Here is a 25352-nt window from a genome sequence, read left to right as displayed (position 1 = left end):
CTTCTCTCTCACTCTCTCTTTAAAAAAATAAATAAATAAAATAAAATAAACATTCATCAGGACCCACAGAATGATTTCACAATTCCAACAAACTGGTCAAGAACCCTGATGGTAAGGGAAAGTGGGAGAGATGGATGTCTGCATAGCCATCTTCATGGGAATTAATGTAGCATGATTGATGAAAGAATTTGTAAAATGATCAGGCTGTTCTCTGTTCTCTGACTGCCCACATATGGCTGTGTTCACTTGGATTTGAGCTAGATTTTTTTTTTTTTGGTACTGGGGATTGAACTCAAGTGCCACTGAGTCACATCCCCAGCCCTATTTTGTGTTTTATTTAGAGACAGGATCTCACTGAGTTGCTTAATGTCTCACTTTTGCTGAGGCTGGCTCTGAACTCTCTATCCTCCTGCCTTAACATCCCAAGCCAGCTGGTATTACAGGTGCATGACACTGTGCTTGGCTTGACCTAAATCTTCAAGGCCCTTCCTCACCTTCATCTTCATAGGATAAAATGCAATTATAGAAAGCCCTTGATAAATGGTAGCCCCATAGGACTTTGAAATGATGAGGAGGAGGAAGAGGAGGGAAAGGAGGAGGAAGAGGAGGGAGAGGAGGAGGGGGAAATAGAAACTAAAGGAGGAAATAGAGGAGGAAATAGAAACTAAGGAGGAAATAGAAACTAAAAAAAAAACCCTGAAAGAATTTAGAAAAAAGGAGAAAAGACTCCATCATGGGCACAGAAATCAGGTTCCTCTTTGATTAATGTTTGGAAATTAAGTAAAAAGATTAAACTTTATTTTTTACATTATCAACAAAATTATTTATGTTCCAGGAGTATAAAAGTGACTGTAGGCAATATAGCAAATATAATAGATCACATTATATACATAGGCATCAACATTCTTCCTAAAATGTGCTTTATCTCATTTCTGGCCACTTATTGGAGAACTTTAGGAAAAGGAGCTTAAACATCTGGGATATAAAAGGAGCTTTAAAACCTAGGATATTGATTTCTATAAGTATCAAAATACTGGCTAAGGTTCAATAATATTGATGTGTGTGGGGTTGTCTCTCAATTGTGCCTATCTTTAGATGACCCTGAAACATGATATCACCTCGGAGGGGGTGGGTGGCAATTACCATGGGCTTGCCTCAACAAGGATGGGGAACCTGTAGCACCATGGAAAGGTCAAATGCTTTGCCCCAGGTTATCTGAGTCAAGAAGAAAAACACTTGTGAGAGGACTATAGCATGTAAGGCCCCCAGCTTGCACAATGTCCCCAACTCCCCCTACTCCCAGTCACTGGCCAGGAAGGTTTTTTTGTTTTGTTTTAAAATTTTTAGTTTTAATTAGTTATTTTGACAATAGAATGCATTTATGCACTTTGATATATCCTCCATAGATGGGATATAATTTCTCATTTTTCTGAATGTACATGTTGTAGAATCACATCAATCATGCCAAGAAGTTTTGATGCAGAGAACAAGCTGCCCTTCCACCAAGCATCACAGTGCTCTGCATTTTCTTGAATTTGAAAAGGTACCACATAGCAAATAAGTTGGAATTTTTAAATATACCAGTAAAATAAATGGCAAAGGCTATTCACCCTCTTTTATCATTTGCTTATTTTCATGTCTTCATAGAAATGACATTTTTATACAGCCCACCTGCCTTAACTGAACTTATTTGCATACACAGTATGGTAGAGCATGAGGGAGCCTTGGAAGCCCATTGGGCCCTACTCAGCATCTTCCCAGAAAAGCAGGTCAGCTACATTGACTTATTGTCCAGGCCTCCTTTCTCTTCAACACAGTGCTTTCTTTCTTTTTTAAAATTTTGATTCATTCTTTTTAGTTATACATGGCAATGTAATCTATTTTAATATATTTACACAAGCATGGAATATATCTTATTCTAATTAGGATTCCAGTCTTGTAGATGTACACAATGTTACTGTGGTGTACTCACATATGTACATAAGAAAGTTATGTCATCTCACATAGTGCTTTCTTACTATCAAAGGAAAGTCTTCTCATTCTTGTTCTTTCCTTTTTAAAAAAAGGATCATCAAGATACATTTGGACAAAAAAAATTAATAAGCAAGGGATCATGCTTATTAATTAATTTATTTATTGATGTTGACAATTGAACTCAGGGCTCATGATGTGCTCTACCACTGAGCTACATCCTCAACCCCACAAAATTAATTAATTAGTTGGTTAATTAATTAATTAAAGCTGGGGATTGAACCCAGAGAGGGCCTTGTGCATATGAGGCAAGCACTCAATCAACTGAGCTATATTCCCAGCCCCATAAATTTATTTTTGAAAGTTTTTACTGTTCTGAACTTTCCTTCAAGAGCTGTATGGTCATCCCATGAGTTGGTGCTTCTGGCAATTCATGCTTTGGAAGAGGATTTAACCCCTTACTTTCACTAGGCCCAGAAGGGGAAAAACAACAACAAAAACTAGGAGAGAAACCAGCAAGGGCTCTCACCCTGGGGCGCCTCACTGGACTCCCCTCCCCCACTCCCCAACTCTTTAACAAGGGACAGATTTCTTGAAGTTTCTTAACTGTTTCACAAAGTGATCAGTCACCAAATCAAGTGTGCCAAGCATTGTCATCTCCTAGGGAAAATTCTCTGAGTGGTTTTCAAAGGAAGAATTGCAAAAGGAAGAAGAATCTCTATGGGGCTATTTCCCCCAGTAAATAAATCCGTCATGGACCTTCCTCTTGGAAAAACACCTACCCAGGGCCCGTGTCTGCCACTGGACCCAGCGCTTACAACCATTAACAGCTGGTTTTGAAAACAGCCCTTGCCTGTGTTCTTAATGTAAAGGAACCCTAAACCCCAAACGCTTTTCCCCTAATTAGCGGAAAGCCTAGCAGTGCATAGCATTGTGGCACTTAGGAGCCCAAACGTCCCTACTCCTATAAACGATCCAAACAATGGCTCGTGCCCAAACATTCACACTTGTTTTTCAGCTACGTCTAGGCTGATAGGGTCAGGGTGGTAATTCTTTAGGTCGCCCGACTTCCCCAAGGGGCGAGTTGTGGATCGTAATGACTCTGCCTATTTGGAAACTCTTTCGGCAGGAGTAGCTTAAAGATTAACTTTCTGAAGTTTCTGGGGGCCAAAAGCATGCGGGTGCATGGCGTGATTGGGAACTCGTGCAGGCCGGTGGCCGCGGCTCTGCTGCTCTTTCAACAGGCGATTTGTTCTCCTGCCCGCGGCTCATTTCCATGCAAAGAGCCTGACATCAGAGCACCTTTTGTTGCTAAACGCTTTCTTTAGCCGGGAGGGGAGAGAGTCATGTGGAGCTGGAAGAGCTCATTCTGAAGAGAGGGGTCCCGGGCTACTGCTTCTAAGGTCCCGAGGCGCCGCCGTCACTCCCGCGGGGCCCTGCCCAGACTTGCTGGCAGAAACGAGTCGCGTGCCGCAGTTAGCCGGTCCCCGTCACAGGAAGCAACGCCTTTGCCGTGCGTTTCATTGCTTCTGGGCTGAGCGAGTTCCCCGCCGCGGCACTCAGTGGTGCGGACTTTGCTCCTGCTACCCTGTTGCTGAGCCCAGTCGGGTCGGGAAAGTTTCAGGAGTTGTCAGTCGCGCTGCCCGCGGCCACCTAGTGCCGAGGTGCTGACGCCTCCGAGGTCCCAGCGGACTGGCGGGGGGCCCGCCTGGGCATGCTGCGCGGGGGCGCGGCTCCGTGACGCCAAGGCCCGGGACCCTACACCTCGGACGGTTGCGCACTGGTGCTGGGCGAGGGCGCAGCGGCCACCGGGACGCACGGCCAGCGCGCGGGACGCGACCATGGAGGAAGACGCGGGAGCGGCTGGCCCTGCGCCGGAGCCCGAGCCCGAGCCGGAGCCGGAGCCCGATCCAGAGCCTGAGCAGGAGCCGGAGCCGGAGCGAGAGCCAGCGCTGGACGCCGGCACGTCTGAGGCGTTCTCCCGACTCTGGACCGACGTGATGGGCATCCTGGTGAGTTACCTGCGCAAGGAGGCGCTGGAAGCAGGGCTCGCTCGCGGCTGAGGGTCTGGATCCCAGTGCTCCCTTCATGCCCACCCACCGGGCACCCCTCTCTTAGCAGCGTCTTCCTTCTCTTGCTCCGGTTCTTAGGGGGTTAAATACACACAGTATAGGATTTCAAACCCTAATTAAAAAATAACCAGCCACCGATCACATCAAAGACACTTTTTGAACGATTGGGTATAATATTCAACAGTTTAATCTGGAACACCTGCTGAGATGTTGTGAAAGAAAAAAAAAGAAAGAGTCCTTTAAAGAGGAGTGAATGTAAATACTACATGTTAAATATTTGGTTGATGGACTTCTCACAGTTGGATTTGGAAGAGGCTGATGGCACTGATGTTTATCTTCTCACCACTTGTTGTGTGACTGCCAGAAGAAAACAACCATTTCCTTGCTCAGGACCTCCAGAATGTTTACTTGCTCTGTTTGCAGTCTTTCCAATTTGTAGAATCACGGGATATTTGTTTTACATGTTTGGGGAAAAGCAATAGGGTTTATTTTGCTAAATCTGTGCTATTAAGTATTTTGAAATGTCCAGGGTCTAAAACTGCCAATGGATTTGGCATAATTTTGAAAAACAGGTCTCATACATGGAGGATATTTTAAAGCATATGGCTATATGGTAATAATATTAAACCTCTGGAATGGCCAATTATGGGGAATTAGTTGATCACTTTTTGTGGAGCTGTAGGTTAGGTCGACTAGAATCAGATGGATGGGGATTATGACAGCAAGACATTTCAATTCACACCTAAAAAGACATCCTTAGTGTAAACGTCTTGGAATAGCCAGATGTGTAGACCATTGGAAAAGATGCTACATTGACTTTGTGATCTTTTTTCAAATAGGAGATATAGTTTTTAGAATTCTTCTTTGGGAAGAAGTGATTAAGCTCTTAGCTGTAGAAGTAAGGTGGTCTGGGCCAAATCCCTGCTTTCCAACAGATTGTCTGAATCACCTGGGCCAAGTTATTCAACCCTTCTCAGTCTCAGTTTCACCACCTGAAAAATGAGGAAAAGAAGACTCGTTTCTTGGGTTTTCTGAAATTTAGCTAAGTTGATGTGTATCAACTACTAAGCATACTGCCTGATATTAGTAGATGCTCATTGAAGGTTATCTTTATCTATATTTTTTTTTCTGCAAATAGAATCTTTTTTTATTGGTTGTTCAAAACATTACAAAGCTATTGCAAATAGAATCTTGAGACTACTATCTTCCAGAAATCCTAAAGCCCAGTTATTCCATTTTCAAATCTCTATTGATATTTATGATTATCACTGTACAGAGAACAGAGAACCAGGAAAGGTTGGTTAAAGATTTCTATCTGGGGTTGGGAATGTAACTCAGTGGTAGAGGGTTTGTCTAGCATGCACAGGCCTGGGTTCAATCCTTAGTACTGCTAAAAATAAAATAAAATAAATAAAAATTTTCTCTGTACTTTTTACTCAGTATTTTAGAGCACATGGCTATATGATAAAATATATGTTGATGCTATATACCTGTATCTATATATACTTTTCAAATATGTATACAGTATACATATAATATATATTTTGGATTTAAAAGCTCCTGTTTTTACATTTTCTAAACTTTTCAGAAGAATAAGCTCCTAAACTAAAATTACAGAAAACCCAATGAACATTTCAATGTTGTGGTGGTACATTATTTTTCAAGTTCATCAGCCAAGAAGATTATCTTCTCATTTCTTGCTGAGATTCCTCCTGCTCTGTAAATTTTCAGTCACTGAGAACATTGGTTTGATAACATCACTTTGTATCCTTTGCTAGGGCGTGGGCTGCAAGCTGGCTTAAATGGAAGTTGGGCTGAGGGTTGTTTTGGGGGAGGAGGGTTGGCACGTGGCACTTTCTGAATATTTGATTTCCTTCCCTGGCAGATTCCAGCACTGTTGGGTCAGTTGTAGCAGAGTGTTCTTTGGCTGAGTTAAAAGATGGGGTGGGGCCCTAGAAGCTCAAACCTGTTATTCAAAGAGCAGTTGCTGGAGAAAAGAAAATATGTGCTTCTTGCACAGTTAATAGTTCAATGTGAAGCAGGAAAGAACATAAAGCTGGGTCTCAAACAGGTTATGTCCACTCATGTTTTCCTATTCTTTATACAATCTTGTTTTCCTTTGGAGTAAATTTGGGCTTTGGGATTATTCCTTAGTAAAATGCAGAGAGAGAGAGAAGATAAGGCTTATTTTCCTTTGTACATGTCAGTGGGACAACACCAGGATAAAAGGGTGAATCTTCTTTCTACTCCTAAAAAACTGTCATCCTTGTGTTTATAAAAACTGGAACTTTGGGGCAATGGATGACCACACAAAATGAACAGTTGACTCCATTCTTACTGAAATACAAGACACCATTTCCATCATTTCATGCTTAAAGTATGGGATTCTGTAGTCATCTATCAGCCTAGACAGAAGAAGAGACTTGACCAGTGGCACATGTTGTTAGTGACAACATGACACCAGTCAGAAGCCTGATTCCATAAATGTAACTATGTCCAGAATTTTAGGCAAAATAGTCAGAACGATCCTTTTTCCATTCTGACCTAGAGGAAGGGAGTAGAGGTGTGTTTATGTGTGTGTGTTTGTGTGAGTACTAGTACTAGTAGTAGTAGTAGTGGAGAAAGTAAGTGTGAGAATCATCTCATAGCCTAGTAGATAAGAACGTTTTTAGGTGAAAGAGCACAATCCTGTTTTCCACTAGTGCTCAGCAATGAGAGACATTTGGCCTCCAGGGAATTATCTAGTTATAACCCAGAGAAGGGTGTTCCCCCAGTGTCATGGATCTCAGTAAATACTGGATGGCTGTTTGAGTTCATTCAGACACATTTTGCATTTAAATTAATTCAGTCCATGCAGAGTTGAGCACCAAATAGTTGCTTTCAGATAATTGTTAACAAAGTAGTTATTTAGAGAAGAAATAATAGTATAATTTACAGCATGAAAATGTTTAAGCAGTGCTAGAATAGATAAATGCTAGCTAATAAGTCAAAATTGTAAGTTGATATAGAATAAAGAGAAAACTTACAGAAATATCAGACTGTGAATACCTGGAGGGCAGAGTCAGTGTCTTTTATTTTTCTAACTCTAGTGCCTTTGACTTACCAGGATGCTAAGAGCACGATTTTGTCCATTGAAAAGAAAAAACAAACACAAACCAGCATGCATTTCTTAAATGTAGAAGTCACATCAGAGTACAGTTCTCTAAGGACTCATCCACTAGGATGGGGCACACTTCTCAACATGTTAATAAATTCTGTTTGGGTTGATGCTAACATTTGGACACTTTCATCATGCACGCTAAAAATCCTGGGGCTTCTAGTGGTAATGTACATTGCGAAATGTTTACAAGCCTTGAGCAATTAAGCTTTGGGATTCTTGTGAAATGTGCATTCTATTCAACCTGCAACACGTGGTTTTCTGAAGCATGTCTGTCACCTTTGCCTACGACAGGCTTACACGTCTGCTGAAAAGACAAAATTAGTTAGAATCTTGTGCGTTTTTTAGTTTTATATCTTTACCGTGTGGTTGCAGTCACCGCTTTACTTCCCCTTTTTTTTGTGGGGGAGGGTAGTTGTCTTTTAAGAGTTGGAATGGCTGAGTTTGACATGGTTAGATATGGGAGATGTTTTTTTCAGGACTGATTATCCATGTGACAGATTGTGCTGTTCTTTAGCTTCTGCCTCCAGAATTCCAAGACCTCGAAAGCTAAGCCAGGCCTTCCAAGCTACTTGCTAGCTGGAAAGGGGGTTAGTAAGTGCCTATTGTTCTCAGAATCCTGCAAGATGCACCTCCCCCAGACTTGAAATTTCCTCTGTTCCTTGCTCTGCCCCTACAGTTTACAGTGATTTCCCAGCAATGCCTGGAAAATATCCATTGACTAGGAATACTGCAAAGCTTCCCCTGCTCCAAGTCCTGTGCAAACTACTGAAAGCTACTGAAAGAAGTAGGCTTCAGTCCACAGAACTGTTATATTTAGCCTGTCTCGCTGTTTACTCTGGCCCTAAAAACAACCCAAATCCGAAAACCTAACCAAAACAAAAAAACAAATTAAAAAAATTCACCCCTTTCCTTTGTTAGGCAGTGTGGTAGAGAGGAGAGGAGGAGGCTTTGAAAATGTTAACTCCTTTGAAAGCAGTTACTTTACATCTTCTGGTAGGGGTGTCTTGAGCCTATTAACTAATGACTCAATTAATTCTCCATGTTGGAATTTGGGAGCCAGCCTCAGTTTCAAATATTTTGACTTCATCCGAATTTTATGTTCCTTTTAGCCAGCCGAAAGCCTTATGACTTTTATAAGTGGACAATTTGCCAGGTGAAGTAGTGGGAAGGACTCAAGGGCCCTGCTCTAGGTCTTCTTTTGCCATTTTCTGCCTTCTCTTTTCCTGTGGCTCCTAGTACCCTTCCCTCTCTTGTTGATGTCCTTGTTTTTCACTGTGGACTCTAACTTCTGTTGATAGACTACACGACAGGGGAGCTGAGGAGGATGAAGTCCAGCACTGTGCTGGGCCCTGTACGTGCTACCTTGCTTGATCCTCTCAGTGGATGTGACCATTGTGTATTATGATCCCCATTTGACAGTCAAGAAATAAGCATCCATATCCTCAATCATAAAAGTAGTACATGGAGAAACTGAGGTCTGAATCATGTATTATTTCCTTGAAGTAAACTTCTAGTTGCAATTTTACTTTTCTACAGTTTTATAATCTATTCACTCACACATCTATTTAGACAGTTATTGGCTGTCATTTTCTTTTGTTGAGGCTGTATTTTTATGTAAGTGATTAAGGTAAGTATTAGTGATGCAGTAGTCCCCCTTCTTTTTTTGTTTTCACTTTCTGTGGTTTCAGTTACCTGCTGTTAATCTTGGTCTGAAACTATTTAATGGAAAATTCCAGAAATACTTCATAAGTTTTAAATTGCATGCCTTTCTGAGCACTGTGATGAAATCTCCGGCCATCTTACTTAGTCTCACAAAGGACTTCAGTCATCACTTTGTCCGGCGTATACACACTGTATATGCTACCCCCCTGTTAGCAGTTGGCCAATCTGATCAATTATCAGTGCTTATATTCAGGTAACCCTTATTTTTACTTAATAATGATTCCAAAGTACAATTCAAATGTACTGAAGAGAAGCATTAAGTGCTTCCTTAAATAAAAGTGAAAAAATCCTAGACTTTAAAGGAAAGAAAAAATTGTAGGCTAAGGTTGCTAATATCTATAATATATAATATATTTTGAGAGACAGGGATATCATATTTATGTAATTTTTATCTCAGTATATTGTTATAATTGTCCTATTTTATTATTAGTTATTTTTGTTAATTTCTTAGTGTGCCTGATATATAATCAAACTTTATAGATATGTATGTCTAGGAAAAAATATAGTGTTCTTTGGGTTTAGTATTATCTGTGGTTTCATGTATCTGTTGAGGAGCTTGAAACATTAGGGGGGACTACTGTGCATGCCCTTGACTTCTGGAAAGGTATAGTTTTGTAGGAAAAACATCTGTATCTCTACCCTTCCTGCCTTACATATTCAATCCTTTGAATTTGGGCTCTGGTGGATGAGTAGGGGTTTCCAGAAAGGATTTTCAAGGAAAGGTTGGGGAAGAAGAGCCTTCCCAGCAGAGAGAAGTAGGACAAATTTGGGGGAGCATAGGCACTAAGGTGGCCACAGTTCTGAGTGCTCACGTGGCTGGACATCTTTCTATGCAGTGAGAAGCCATTGCAGAATTTTAAACTGGCATGGGACAAGCCATGCATTTAGAACAGTGGCTTTTGGGGCCTAGCATATTTGAGGCCTTGGATTCCATCCCCATCAACTTGCTTCGATTTCATCCCTATCAACATGTGTGTCTGCTCGCGCACACACACACATGTGACTTTTGGGGGTGATGAGTTGGCAATGAGTTTGGAGGAAGGAAACAACTTTAGTGGTCCAGAAGGAGGTTATGAGAGCCTGGATGATGTTTATCCATCCCATCATTCACTCTTTGGCTTCCTTAGGCCCAGCACTTTACTCAGTTTCTAATGTGATTCAGGATTACTACATGCTAATGTATACAATGGTCAATACACCTCATTGTACCCTGAAAATATACACAATTATTTGTCAAGTAAGACAAAATAATGGGGCTGGGGCTCAGTGGTAGAGTGCTTGCCTAGCATTCATGATGCGCTGGGTTCGATCCTCAGCACCACATGAATGTAAAATAAAGATATTGTATCCACCTTAAAAAAAAGACTAAATAATTTTTTAAAAAGAAATAAGAACTTTTGATTTTTTCCCCCCAGTGCTGGGGATCAAACCCAGAGCCTCATGCTTACTAGGACATGTGCTTTATTACTGAGCCACTCTCCTGGTTGTGTAATACTTTAAAGCTTAAGCTGAGTTAATGCCAAAAAATTTTAGAAATGCTGTATAATTTGTGATTTTCTTTTCCTAAAGAAAAGATATCTAATTATATCTAATTCTCTATCCACATATGTTTGTACACGTACCTATCTACCTGTGTCTTTTGAGTGAATGACGTGATTCCTTAAAAGGGGAATTATTATTTATAACACTATGTATACCATGCTATAGCTAAATGATCATTAAATACAGCTTTCAAAACTAATTGTAGAGTACAGTGAAATAGTGGGAAATAATTGTATAAATTGTGTAGCAAATCCATAGCTTAATTTAATGAAGGACAATAAAAGTAAAACATTATTAGTTTTCCTAATGGATTGTTTTTTTCTTTGCAGTAATGGGGATGGAACCTAGAACCTTACACATGCTAGGCAAGTGCTCTATACATGAGGTACAGCCTCAGTCCCTCTTATTTAAAAAAAAAAATTTCCCCCTATACTGGGGATTGAACCCCGGGAGCACTTTACCACTGAGCTATATCCCCTGTCATTTTTAAATTTTTATTTTGAGAGAGTCTTGCTAAGTTATTGAAGGTGACCTTCAACTTGCCATCCTCCTGCCTTAGCCTCATGCATAGTTGGTACTATAGGTTTGCACCTCCTCACCCACCTAATGGATCCTTTTAAAAGTGTTATAATGCTAGCTGACTTCATCCTGTTAGGAATTAACCATTGTAATCGCACTGTGATAGATGGCGTTCTCTCCATGGTTTACAACATTCTTGCCATACAATAGAAATGAAATTGATCTAAAAAGACTGATTTTTTTCCCTTTTTGTGGTCCTGGGGATTGGACTCAGGCCTTGAACATGATAGGCAAGCACTCTGCCACTGAGTGACACCCCAAGCTCTTCAGGAGTGAATTGAAATTCATGGAAGCTGAGATTCTTAGGATGAGCTATCCTATTTAAATAGTGAGTATAGAATAAGACTGTGACAGTTAACCAATCCTGCAGACTAATTTTGAAGTAAAATGTATATTTGCAACTGCACAGAATTGTGTTTCAAATGATATGCTTATTTATTCATTAGCTTATTTTAGGTAATGAGACTCCATGATGGTTCATCTGTTGCGCATTAGTATTGCTCCTAGCCAGATGCCTAGTGTCCCTTCTTTTGTTCCCTTAAGCATTTCAATGGCAGCATCAATTCTTTATGAGGAGGGATACCACCTGGAGATAACCTGTCTTTTGTGCATGTCAAGTCATGTAATCCAGACAGCTCGGTCCTGGAGGATGTGTATCCAGGCATGGTAGGATATCTAAGCCTCCGAAAGTAACACTTGAAATGGGAGAGTTTCTTCTCTTGTAATCAATTCTGTTTTCTTTTGTCAAAAAGAAATTTCCTATATCTTTCACCTTTCTAAGATGCTGGTGAAAACGTCAACGCATTGGTAGGCTCTTCTGACTAATGTTTCACATGTCCCAAGAGATACACTGCAGTTCTCCTTGGCTGTCTAAGGAGACAGTGCAGATGCCATTCATGGTTGACTTTAATGCTTTTATCTACCTTTTGTTCATATGGCTATGCAAATAGAGAGGGAAGAAGGTCTGGATTTCTCCATCACCTCCACTTGATTGTGGCTTTCTTCTTCCTCCTGACATGCAGATAATGGGAAAGAAAATAAATGCATTATGAGAATCACATGACTTTTACCTAAAAGTGTCATTCCAGAGCAAAATAGAAAACCTTGATATGTGTCCTGAGCCCTAGCTATTTTTATTTTACCTTAGGTAATCTTGACTTTGTTGATTATATTAATTTTGCCTAAGCCTTGGTATTTGCCAATTATTGTTTTCCAACTTAAAGAAAAAAAATAGCTCATGTGCTTTTTGTGTGTGTGTGTGTGTGTGTGCTTTGAAAATATAGTGTTCAATATTAAGGTATTTTTAGAAGAAAGGAATATTCTAGTTGAAGAATACATATTTTTGTATAGGATTACGTCTACCTTTAGAGGAATTTGAAAGACTTAACTTGAAAACCATTAACAGTTTTGCAGACTTCTTTGTATAGAAGTGTCTAGAGTTTTAAGAAAAATGTTTGAAAGAGAGAATAACTTTAATCTGTGAATTAAAACATTTAGAAACAATAACAAAAATGTTAATTAGACAACTTAGAAAACTGAAGAGGAGAGTAGTTATGAACAAAGGAACTATTTCAGATTGTTTAAGATCACGCCCTGGCTTCAATCCTTAGTGGACTTGGAACTTGGGGGAGTTAACCATTCTGTGCCTCAGTTTCCTCATCTGTAAAATGAGGATGATAGCCACGCAACATTATTGGGTTCTCAGGATTAATTGAAACACTAGAATTATGCAGGGTATAGACTGAGTTGTTCATAAATGTTAGTTATTATTAGCTATTAATAATAGTCAAATATCTTTAGTTAGGCTACAAATTAATTTCTCTTTTATTTTTCAATGGAGAGAAAATGTTCTGATTCCGCATGTTCAATTTGAGATTGCTTTTAACTATCAATTTAATGTTGATTAAATGCCCTTCCTCCTCCTCCCCTCCTCTTCCTCTTTCTCTTTCTTCTTCTTCTTTTTTTTTTGCAGTGTATCAAATGGTCTTTCCTTATTCACAGTTTAAAATAAATGCATACATTGCTTCAAGGTATTAACTCTTGGATTACATATTAATAAACATGCTTAAAATATTTTTTATATTCAAGAGAAAAAAAATTTGAGTGTTTCTGGATAGCCAGGATTTTTTAGAGGCAAAAAGATATTTGTAATGAAAGTATGTTTTTTGTTTAAATTGTATCCAGATTGCTGTGTTTAAATGGCAAATAATATAAGCATTTTGTTTTAAATTTTTTTAAGAAAGAAAATCAAATAATTTTATTATACATATAATCATGCAGAAAGAACATCACTTGAGTTCATTTTTGGTTTAAAATCAATTTTTAATGGATGCAAAAGAAGCATAAAGACCATGCTTATTAATGAGGCACCATGTTTTGATATGTGTATGCATCGTAGAATGCTTAACTTACATTAAACTTTAGAGTGAAAACATTAAAGATCTTTTCTTTTAGCTTTTTGAGTATAGCACACTGTCATGACTCATGGTCACCCTGCTATGCAGAACCTGTTTCTCCTATTGTGTTGTAACTTGGGAGTCATTGATCAACCTCCCTCTATCCTTCCAGCTGCTGTCCCCAGCCTCTGGTAATCACCATTCTACTCTACTATTCTGTGAGGTCAACTTTTTAATATTGCCCATATAAGTGAGATCATGGAAGACAGCATTTTGATAGTTGAATTATTAGAAACATGTAAAATATTAAAAGCATCCACTTCACTAGCAATTTCATTTTTGAGTGCTGGACTCATAAGAGTGTTCTACATCTGTCTTGTGGTGTTTACCCAGGGTTTCCTTCAGTGAGCAGCTGTCTCTGTCAGGGTTGCAAATCATTCATTCTGCATTTTCATGTTTTAATTAGGAGTCTTCAGCCTTCAATCAGGAATTTATAAAGGCATCACAGGGTTAGAACCCAAAGCACCTGATGACATGTTTCAGTGTGAGTATGAAAAGTAGTTTGTGGAATAATCATTAACTTGTAAAATAAAATTTTGCATTTATGCTGAGCACATAGATACATGCCTATAATCCCAGAGACTCAGGAGGCTGAAACAGGAGGATCTCAAGTTCAAGGTCAGCCTCATCAACTTAGTGAGGCTCTGAGCAACTGAAGTGGGATCCTGTCTCAAAATAAAAACTTATGAAGGGCTGGGATGTGGCTCAGTGGCAAAGCACCCTGGGCTCAATCCCTAGTACAAAAATAAATAAATAAATAAACATTTATTTAGGAGAGGTAAAAAACATTTCATTTCTAAAGCATGTTTTATTATGAATTACAGTTCTGTTAAGAACTTTCTAAGAAGGTTTTGTGTTAGTCCACATCTACTGGGATGTTGTCATAACCACCTTCTGCAACATGTTTGCGTAACTTATGTAACATTTGGCGCCCAGGTGGTAATTTAATGGAAGAGCCTCATAACACTGATGCATAGTAGCAATTTGCCTTGATTAGAATATTATGAAACTGAGACTTCATGATGAGCATTGAAGTAAATAGGTGTCAAATGATTCATAAGTGATGCACAAAGGATATAGTAAAATCTGTGTGATGTAACTTAAGCATTAGCCAAGAATGTACTGTTTCTGCAGAACCAAGTGTCAGAGAGTGACACCCCCTCCACCATTGACATGTGATATCAAGACTTTGCAGCTTGTCACCTCTCTGAGGGATCTGAGGTTGTCTTTAGAAGCAGGAACGCCTCCTTCAGTGGCAGAGCTTCCATAGAAACCAGGAGGGGGGTATAAGAGACCCAATGTACTCCCTGATTGTCAAGAGGTTAGAATGATTCTGTTTCATTTGTAGGACTGTTGTATGGAGCAGTGTGTCTTTATATACATTGATAGGTTCTGTGCCCTCGTAGCCACCTGGGCCCTTCCTTGTTGGCATCCACTATCCTTCAGCTGTGTCAGCATCTGGGTTTCCCCCGTTCCTTTCTCCCATTTCATGGCCCCTAGTTCAATACCCATGATTCAGCAGTTGCGATTGATTTTGACTTCTGCAGATTTCAAGTTCAGCCTTCCAGCTTCATCTATTTTATCTGTAAAGCAGGTAAAATACTAAGGCTATGTATCTTTGCTGAGTGTCCTCTGAAGTAGACCCCACCCAGATGGATATGGGCTCTGCTATTCTTTGAGCAGAGTTTGGGTCCTGAAGCCAGAAAGTGACCTGCTGTATGGGTTTTCCCAGTTTCCTAGGGTGGTGGATGCCATAGTTGGGGCAGCATGGTGAACACTCAGGACTTGTAGGAGGTGAAGAGAGGCCCGAACACCTGGTGCCTTATGCCTACTCTTGCTATGCTGTGAAAGCTCTGGAGCAAAATTGTATGAGTCCCATGACTTCTAGAGTGTTTTGCTGTGGAAAACAGGAAGGTCCACATTGGGGAAGACCGTCTCCTGCCATCAGCCAAACAGTTTTTCAAGCAGTGGACCAGTTCAGTTTTATAATATTAAGTTTGGCTTTAAAACAGGCTCAAGATTGTGAGACACATAAAGCTAGTGTTGCATGCCTGCAAACTTACTTACAGACAAGTTTGAGTATGTTCTGTCTCAAGTCCTTACATAGAAGGAAGAAAATCCAGGGCAAGAGTTGCTCAAGGGCACTAGGTTACCGGTGGTTCCAGAGGATCAGCCAAAGACCAAGTGAGCAAGCCAAAGCTGATGAGTTAGAATCTGGAATTTGCTAGTCGGGTCAAGGTAAGTAAGCAGTGAATTATGCAATGTAGTTGGCAGGGAGGATCAGTGAGGCTCCAAGCTTGTTTTGGTGGAGAAATGACTTAGCAAAATAAGTAGGGGGAAGAAGAGACAGTGGCCCACCACCTTCTGTGCTCCAAAGAAGATCTGTGTCAAAATTAGGGCAGAGAAAGGCATGCTGATGCAGCACCTGTGCATTGGTATGACAATTTGATTGTCACTGTTGTACAGCTATGCATGCATATAGCCACTTGCATGCATATGGCCACACCCTTCAGTTGTGGGGTTTTTTGTTTGTTTGCCCAGGCTGGCTTTGAAACTCCTGAGCTCAAGCCACCTTCCTACCTCAGCATCCTGAGTAGCTGGGACTACACGTGTGTTCCACTGTATCTGGCTTCTTAAATATCTTTTAAAACCAGGGGTGATCACTTTTATTTATTGTATTAATTTAAGTCACTCCTCCTTAGTGGGCTGAGGTTTGGTTTCTGGTTTTCTAATGCTATGTTTAAGCATCTAATGTTTTTGAAATTTTTATGTAGAAATGTATATAATATATTTTGGAAGGTACTATAGGAACTGTGCAGGGTAGAATTGAAGTTTTGTTTGTTTGTTTTTTCCCTACAAACCAAAGGAACTTAGAAATTCAATTGTCAGCAGATTCGTTGGAAAACTTCCTTTACTGATTCCTACACAACTCTGCATTTCTTGCTTCCTTGATACTTGAGAACTCAAGGGTTAGAATAAGGGGCATCCTCCATGTACCACCCAGATAGCCATTGAGCCATTGTTATTATTTTTTTCCCAAGGAGTTTGGTTGGAGGTGATAGTTTTGTGTCTTAGTTGGGATATTATTTTTAGAAACTTGACTGCTACAAAAACTTGTTTAGTTCTAAAGCCTTTTAAATAAAGATGCTATAGAACAGAGAGAGTGGGTATTTATTGATCATGTACTATGTTTCAACTGTGGTACTAGCTCTTCCTATGCATTATCTCATTTAGTTGTCCCAGGGAACCTGTGAGGTTAGAGTATTGGAAAGAAATGTTGAATTTCTAACCCTTGGTACCTCAGAATGTGACTTTATTTGGAAGTGAGTTCTTTGCAGATTAAACCAAGCTAAGATGGCATCATGAGGGCAAGTCTTAATATAATATAACCAGTGTCCTTATAAAAGTGTAAAATTTGAACATAGACACATAAAATGCACATAGGAAAGTTGACAGTAAACCACAAAGTGAATACCATGCAAAGGTAGAGCCAAGGAGTGCCCAAGATTGCCAGCAGCCTCCCTTAGCTGGGAAGAATTGAGAAAGGATCTGCTTCTGCAGGTTTCAGAGGGTGCATGACCCTACTAAAGCCTTGGTTTCCGACTTCTAGCTTCTAGAACCACGGGACAAGAAATTTCTTGTTTGATGCTACCTTGTTGTTGTACATTGTTATGGCAACCCCAAGACACTAACACAGATAGATATCTTATTATAGGGGAGCAGCATTGAGCTCTTGACCCAAGACCTTGATCAGTAGGGAAAAGAAAGTTGAGAGGGTAGCACAAGATGGAGACAGAAGGAAGCGTGCTCAGTTTTCTTGGTGAGTGTCCAGCTGTCCAGAATTTGCTCTTGGGTCGTACAGATGAGCATGTGGACTGGGGAATGGAAAGAAATTGCCATGTGTCCCAACATGGACAAGGCCTGCACCAATGCCCCTGGCAATGTGATGGTGTGGGGAGTTCAGGGGGTGGTGGTGATGAGAAAATGGAGTCATCTTTGTTCAGAAGTGGTGGAACCAAATTCAAGTCCCCCAAAGAGAACAACACTATTTTTTTTTGCCACCCACCCCACCATTAGACAGGACAGAATTGGGAGAAGGTGTGGAGAGAGGTCTTAGCTCAACACAGACGAGTCTCTGGTGCTTACATTTCTTGAACTTACATCTAGCTAATGTGGGCCAGAGACTCTGACAGAGGGTTTTGGGATGTGGGGCTGCCCCTGGGCTCACCCTTCCAAGCATCCATGGTATTTTCACCTCTGCTTGGGACGTCCCCTCGCACCACTTTGCTTGCGGGGTCTCAGAGCCTGTGTGGAGTAGGCAGCTGTCTTCCCGAGAATACAAGATTGAAGGCTCAGAAACCACTCCTGGCTGGATGGATGGGGGTTAAGAAAGAAACTAAAGGAGGTTGTAGAGAAAGTGGAAGTAGTTTATGGTATATTTTGTTTCCTGTGGATTCCATGGCAGACATTTAATTAGAATCTATTTGGCCATTCATTCTAAAAAGTGCACATGCCTGAATAAATTCATTTTAATACCTACCATTCATTTAGAGCAAATGCATTTAGAGAAATGTCTTCATAAAGTGATATAAAGATGGGTAGTTAGTGACTGTTGTATTCTGCTACCGATGTGATTCTGCAATCTGTATTTGGGGTAAAAATGGGAGTTCATAACCCACTTGATTCTAATGTATGAAATATGATATGTCAAGAGCTTTGTAATGTTGTGAACAACCAATAAAAAAAAAGTATAATACTAAAATATTCATCAATGGATGAATGGAAAAACAAAGAAAAAAACAAAAAAAAAAAGATGGGTAGTTAGAAAAATTAAGTTTCCAAGCTCCTCTGTGGCCTGGCCTTTTAGTAAAGGACTGCCCCATGCAGTACATTAAAGCTGATCACTCCAAGTGCTAGTTGGTGACTCAGAGCCCAAACCCCCATCACTTTCCTTTGGAGACTCTTACACAGCCCAGCGCATATCCTATTAACAAACTTGAGATTTGCGGAGGAAAAAAAAAAGTTTTTAAGTTGGAGCTGAGAAGGAAAGTGACTCACTCCCAAAGGAAGAGTCCTCCAGAAATTTTCAGAGATGACCTAGTGCCGCCACCCTTTCCTTGTGGAACACACATGCCCACAGCATGGCTACAGAGAGTCATTGGAACACGCAGGCAGGACCACGTTCAGGGAGTCAGTAATTTGGAATCAAGCTCAGCAATGGATGAAAATGGAAGTGTGTGGACACCTCATTAGTGGAGTGGGCAAGTTGAAATGTAAGTCGACTGTCCTGCGTCGATGTCCAGTGGATCTAAATAGTTCCAGTGTTCAAGAAGAACATAAAATTTGTGGTTGCTTCAGTGGAGCAGGAAATGACTCAAGACCAAAAGGAAGGTTTCCATAGATGCCAGGTCAAGGTGAGAGTAAGGAGAGCCACAAGACACGGGCAGAACCCGAGGATAGAACCAGCACCATCCCAAGAGTTCCAACAACAGGAAACTCCACAAAATGTTACAAAAAGAAATATGGAGTCATGAATATTAATATTGCAAAATAAAGAACATTCCATCACTAGCAAAGTTCTTTCTCCAATATTTTACTGTGCTCCTCTATGACCAGCAAAGTTCTTAGATGTCATAATTCACTATCATGTGACTTAAAACTCTCAACTTTTATTTTGTATGCCTGTAATCCCAGCAGCTTGGGAGGCTGAGGCAGAAGGATTGCAAGTTCAAGACCAGCCTCAGCAACTGAGCAAGGACCTAAAATAATTAAAAAATTGTCTCAAAAAAAAAAAAAAAAAAGAGCTGGGATGCAGCTCAAAGCGCCCTGAGTTTAATCTCCAGGACCAAAAGAGAGTGTATCTCTTGACATTGCAAAATCAGTATTTCTTTATCTGTGTAATCTTTAGCACCTACCATTTGTTTCACTCTTTTGATATTCACAGCCTGCTGGATGCTTCTTTGCTATTTTATTGGATCGTAGTCTTTTCCTATCTTCTGATTTTTCACTGAGGTGTTTTGGAGGGTGCTGAGCTCTCTGCAAAGACCTTGGTTCCCCTGGTGGAGGATGTGGGGAGGAGGTCACACTATAGTCCTGCTTATCACCCCATCTCCCCACCTCCAGGGGTTCAAATGGTGCAGTCTCCACTGAGATGTCTTTTACATTGTGCTCTTTCCTGCTGAAGGGGCTCCTTTACAGGAGCTTAACTGAAGGAGAGCTAGGACTAGGAAGATGGAGATTGCTTTTGAGGATGGGAGATTTAGCAAAGAAAATCTTTGTGCAGAGGAAGTTTATTATAATATACAATCTGGGTGTGGTGTTCCTAGTATTTGCGGTCAGCCTGGGCAATTCAGTGAGACCCCACCTCAAAAGAGAAAGGCCTGGGGATGAAGCTCAGCAGTAGAGCACCCCCTGGGTTCAATCCCCAGTACTGGGGGGGGGGAGGATAGGGGATACAGGCACAGGACTGTAGAATACTCTCCACATAATTTAACCACTCTTTCTTCTCATCATATTTGGGGTCAGATGGATTCTGAAACTAGTGGATGGCTCTTAATCTGAATTCCTCTGGCTATTTCGGATATCTTATTTTGTTTTATATATTTTTTTTTCTTGTAAGTATCTACTTTTGTGCTGATTCTTCTAAGAGAGAATGCCACAGCAGGTTGAATGTGTGTCCTTGGGGAGCTGACCATGTTACTGGAATTCTTTCGAACCAGACCACAGACAATGGATGAAGGATGGATCCTTTTTTTTATCTTTAAAAAGTATTCATCACTTATTTTACTTTGAATTGTTATCTCAAGTTCATTGTGAAACAGGATATAAATAAATGCTATGTAATTTTTATTTGTACAGTGCTTTCAGTGATAAATGTAAACTCTTTGAGGACTGAGGAAGTGGTATAGTATCCTTCCTGAGGGGTGCAGTTTAAATAGCGTGGTCAAGGAGGAAGCAGAAAATAGTTCTGGTGAATGCCATCTTTGGGAGAGCACCTTCCTTCTTTCTTTTTTTGTGGGGAGTGGGTACTAGGGATTGAACTCAGGGCACTAGACCCCTGAGCCACATCCCCAGCCCTATTTTGTATTTTATTTAGAGTCAGGATCTCACTGAGTTGCTTAGCACCTCACTTTTGTGAGGCTGACTCTGAATTCATGATCCTCCTGCCTCAGCCTCCAAAGCTGCTGGGATTATAGGTGTTTATCACTGTGGCTCACTTAGGGGAATGCTTTCAGCAGTAGAGCAACCCCTGGGTATCATTGTGGCCCACTTAGGGGGAGTACTTTCAAGATAAAACACACATTGACCTTAAAGACCCTCAAAGATAGTAGAACTTAGTGAATTGAAGAGTAGAAAGAAGGCCAACATGATTATAACTTAGTGAGTATGTGAGACCTGAGGCTGGCTCAGGGGCCAGGTGGTAGAGGCTGTAGTTAGCCTATAATTGGAAACGTGGTGGGAATACACAGGAGGGCTTATAGCAATTTACAGGCTTAAAATAATGCTTTCCTAGTACAAGTGAGGCACTGGGTCTGATCCTCAGCACCACATAAAAATAAAATCAATGAAATAAGGGTCTTGTGTCCATCTACAACTGGAAAAAAAGAAAAAGAAAAAGAAGAAGAAGAAAAGATGACTGACTGTGTTTGGGAAATGAAGTGTAATTCAGCTGGGAAGCACAGGATGGGAAGGATGGTGGTGGCCTAGGACCAGTTGTGGGCCTGGAGTTGGGGAGAAGTGGACAGATGTGGAATTAATTTAGGAGGTGGAGCCTCTGGATTTGGATTGGAGAGTAGCAGGGCAGGGGGGTGAGGGAAAGGGGAGACCAAGGATGTGAGAGAAGTGTTTTGACTGATCATCTATCTAGGTAGATGGGCATTGTGAGGGTGGGCATGGGGAATCCACATAGACCCAGTGCCATTAAATTGATTACAGTGAGATTTTTTAAAACCGCTGAGCAGAATAGATCACCACATGAATTCTCTTTCTTGTAAAAAAGTCTGCTTGGACAACTTAATTCGATTTTGATCAAGTCACTCTTTATTAACATCCCCAGCACTATAGAGACTTATCAGGGGAATCAGAACACATGCCTCCCCAAGACAGCACTGGAGACCCAAGTCACATACTTTGCTATGTCAGCAAAGGGCAGAAGGTTTATGCCATGGAGCAGAGGTTCTGGGCTTAGACCCAGGTCACCCACGTTGGTTACAGGGATGCACACTTCCCCATGAGATAAGGGAGCTAAAGTACCCTGCGGTTGGCTCTGAGGATTGTTTAAGAGATCACTTAGGGAATTGGGCATGCAATTTGAGAGAGGAGAATGGCGTTATTCTGGCATCACAGTGAACCTGGCACTTGCTGGCGCAAAGGGTCCTCTGCTGTGTCTAGCCTGTCATCTCAGGCCGACTGTGGAGAGAGAATGACTTTTGCCCAGGCATGTTTAAACCTTCAAAGATCTTACTGGCCTTGCAAGAGTCTGTCTTTTCTCTAGCTCTCTACTAGGAACTTTGAGGCACCTACCTGAAATGCAAAACATGTTAGTCATGGGAAAGCAAGAAGCATTTCTAAAAAATACTTTCTTTTAATTTCTGTTTCTCCTCTCCCCTTAGTTCCTAAAACCCAGGGAATGCAGAAGTGGGGTATGACTCTTGCCTGCTGTGACCCAGATCTGACAGGCTTAGGTTTTACCAGACAGACTTTGGATGAGTCTTACCCCCATGAATGCTTACGTCTAAGGCTGCTTTTTGCAGAGCTAGATGTGTTGCTGTCGTGAAGGAACCAGCATTATGGAGGGGCTGGAGAGCAGTGGAGAATGTGGGTGCATTTTTCAGTCATCTGGAAGTTAAAATACAACTTGGTTATTTGTTTTGGTCAAATCATGTTACTTGGTTGTGTTGGTAAAGTCATTTATTCATACCAGAGGGAGAGGGGATTAAAAGGGGGCAGAGGAGAGTCAGTGTCTTCCTGAATAGATGGATTGATAGAAGAAGAATCTCTGTCCTCTCTCTGTGTGTTCAGACGTGTTGAGGAAATGACTTCCTCAAGGAGGCCGCAGTATGAGACGTGCTCTTGTGATGAATGACATTAGCTACATCCCTTTCTAGCACTCCCTGTATGCCTGGCAGCCTACGTGCCCACACACACAAGCTTTTTCCATAGAGTTTACTGCTAGGTAAGTGCTGTCAACTACTTCAGTGTCACTGGCAGGGTGAATGGTGATGCTGAGGCCACTTAACCAGTGTGGGGCTATAGAGCTGGTATAAACTCCTGGGCTACCACCTGTGCACCTGCTTCCAGGAAGGGACAGGCGATGCTTTTACTGAATTTCTAACATGCACTCTTGCACCTGTACTTGGAATGGCTCATGAATAATAAGTCTGATGAATAATATGAATATTAATGACTACAGTAAGGAATGATGAATACTAACGAGCCCTGATGACTGCTGAAGAAGGTTTTCCACTTTTCTGAGGGTCTTTTGGGAGGGTCTGAAGTACATCCCAGATGCAGCATCCCTGTGGATACCTGAGTTCTCAGGCTTTATTCAGAATGGCGGAGAGGAAGGCCTGGCATCTGTCTCTTTCATAAACTTCCTAGAGGTGCTGATGTGGCCCTGACCACAACTGAGTAGCAAGGAGCCTGTCACTCACATGATGTCTTGCCTCTCACCTCTCCAAGAGAGGTGGGGCTGATGCTATGGCTTTGGCACCAGGAGGCCCAGGGGTTGGAAACCTGGCATCTTTGCTTGTGGGCCCTGGGATCCAGGGTCAGTCACTCACCTTCTTTCCTGTTTACTCATTGATACAGGGAGGAAAAGAACAGATTCCATCTCAGAGGGCTGCCCTCCCCGAGGATTAGCTCCCAAATGTAAAACCTAGCCTGGCCCACGTCACAGGTCTTAATCTAAATGCTGTGTAGAGGGCGATCAGATGGCCATGGGGCTTTTCCAAGGTGAACTGACTTGACCCGACCTGACCACCTTTGTTCTTTTCCTGTCTCTTTTTCCCCGCCCTCCTCCCCCTCAGGATGGGTCACTGGGAAATATCGACGACCTGGCCCAGCAGTATGCAGACTATTACAATACCTGCTTCTCAGACGTGTGCGAGAGGATGGAGGAGCTGCGGAAATGACGGGTTTCCCAGGACCTGGATGTGGTGAGTGGTGGCCCTGGGAGTATGTCCTGCTGAGCACGGTGGTGGTTCCCATTCTTTTAGCTATTCCTGGGGCATCCATCTGCAGGCTACTTATTCTTGTCCTTTAAAAATAATTCAGATCCCAAAAGAGCAGCCCAGTTTGTCTGCAGGTATTAAATTGAATAAGTGTTGGCTGAAGCAGTCTGACCAAATCTACGCAGTCATTTAAGACTGTTTTTTTTTGTTGTTGTTGTTGTTGTTGTTTGTTTGTTTTGTTTTCATTTTTTAAACTTGGGGACAAAGATGATTTTACGATTGACCAGTGTGTACTGCATTTTTATTGACTCTCGGGGGGTGTCTGGGCAAGTTCTTTTCTCTCTTCCCTTTCATTTTTCTTTTCTTCCTTTTCCTTCTTTTCTATTTTTTTTTTAAATAAAAATTTAAAGAAGCAAGAAATCACCAACCTCTCATCTGGTGATAAAACCTGGTGTTTTAGAGGTGGGCTATCAGAGTTTCTCTGGACATTTTAAAATCAGCAATATAATCCTGATATATATCACCTCTGGCTTTTTTACAGTTCTTCTTCCACATCATTGAGATCTCTTTGTGATCACCATCTTTTGTGACTCTAGTCTCTCCTCTCACCTAGGGATGTTGAAATTCACTGGGCTGCTTTGTAAAGACCTTTACATGTATCATGAGTGGAGCATTTGAGCTTTGTGATAAACAGTAAATAAATAAGCCGGGCACGGTGGAACATACTTGTAATCCCAGTAGCTCAGGAGGCTGAGGCAGAAGAATCTTGAGTTCAAAGCTAGCTTCAGCAAAAGTAAGGTGCTAAGCAACTCAGTGAGACCCTGTCTCTAAATAAAATACAAAATAGGGCTGGGGATGTGGCTCAGTGGTAGAGTGCCCTTGAGTTCAATTCCTGGCATGCCCCCCAAATAAATAAATAAATAAATAGCTTAGGAACTCTATATAATCTCAGTGTATGCTGGTGTTCCCTTATTTTATGTTTGCAATTAAATAACTTATGGAGACTTTTGTACTTATCAATTAAATTCGCTGCCTATTGGCTTCATTTTCAAATTGTTTCATTTACTATATGTGCCTCAGGGCCTCCTAAGGTGGCAGAAGAAAAGGCTCAGCCCTCTGTATTTACTCATCCAGATAGCTCCTTTGGGATCCTCTAATATAGCAAGAGGCTGCATGGACCTGTTTGGAATGACAGCATCCCTTTGTCTTTAAAAACTGTTTAACAAATACTGAATGAATTAAAGCCTTATTTGTCCTGTTAATTTTTTTTTTTTTTTGGTAGGGACTGGTGTTGTGGCTCAGCGATGAAGCGCATGCCTGGCATGTGTGAGGTCCTGGGTTCAAATCTCAATACCACATAAATAAATAAAATAAAGGTCCATCGGCAACTTTAAAAAATATATTTTTTAAGTAAATCTACGTAGGGTAAGAACTGAAAAAAAAAAACAAGAATTATGTGACTAATTTAGAACTAATGAAGAACAAGTGATTCTTACTTTCATTCTTTTTTGTGGTGCTGGGGATTATGCATATGAGGCAAGAACTCTACCAGTTGAGCCTTGTGCATGTGAGGCAAGCACTCTACCAACTGAGCTATATCCCCAGCCCTGATTCTTTTTATTAATACTTGTTCTCATGTTATATAAAAGGGTTCTCAGTCTAGATGAGACCCAACAAG

At 41.1% G+C, this 25352-nt stretch overlaps 2 protein-coding genes across 2 annotated transcripts in view; both read left to right on the top strand.

Moving 5' to 3' along the window:
• LOC308640687 (ras-related protein Rab-32-like) overlaps window positions 1-25352 on the top strand; it is a gene marked incomplete at its 3' end in the record, with an annotated part of 422333 nt that overhangs the window by 304822 nt on the left and 92159 nt on the right. The window lies entirely within an intron of this gene.
• Window positions 1704-23654, top strand: LOC308640690 (uncharacterized protein; the record flags this gene model as incomplete). Its single annotated transcript, XM_081312479.1, has 3 exons — window positions 1704-1769; window positions 3576-3983; window positions 23531-23654. The coding sequence occupies 3 exons, from the start codon at window positions 1704-1706 to the stop codon at window positions 23633-23635; spliced, it is 579 nt and encodes a 192-aa protein (XP_081168605.1). The 3' UTR covers window positions 23636-23654.

This window comes from Spermophilus citellus (assembly GCF_964194105.1).
Source record: "Spermophilus citellus genome assembly, contig: SCAFFOLD_102, whole genome shotgun sequence".
NCBI classification, from domain to species: Eukaryota; Metazoa; Chordata; class Mammalia; order Rodentia; family Sciuridae; genus Spermophilus; species Spermophilus citellus.
The sequence above is the reverse complement of the archived record's forward strand: the minus strand, read 5'-3'. Positions and strand labels throughout refer to the sequence as shown.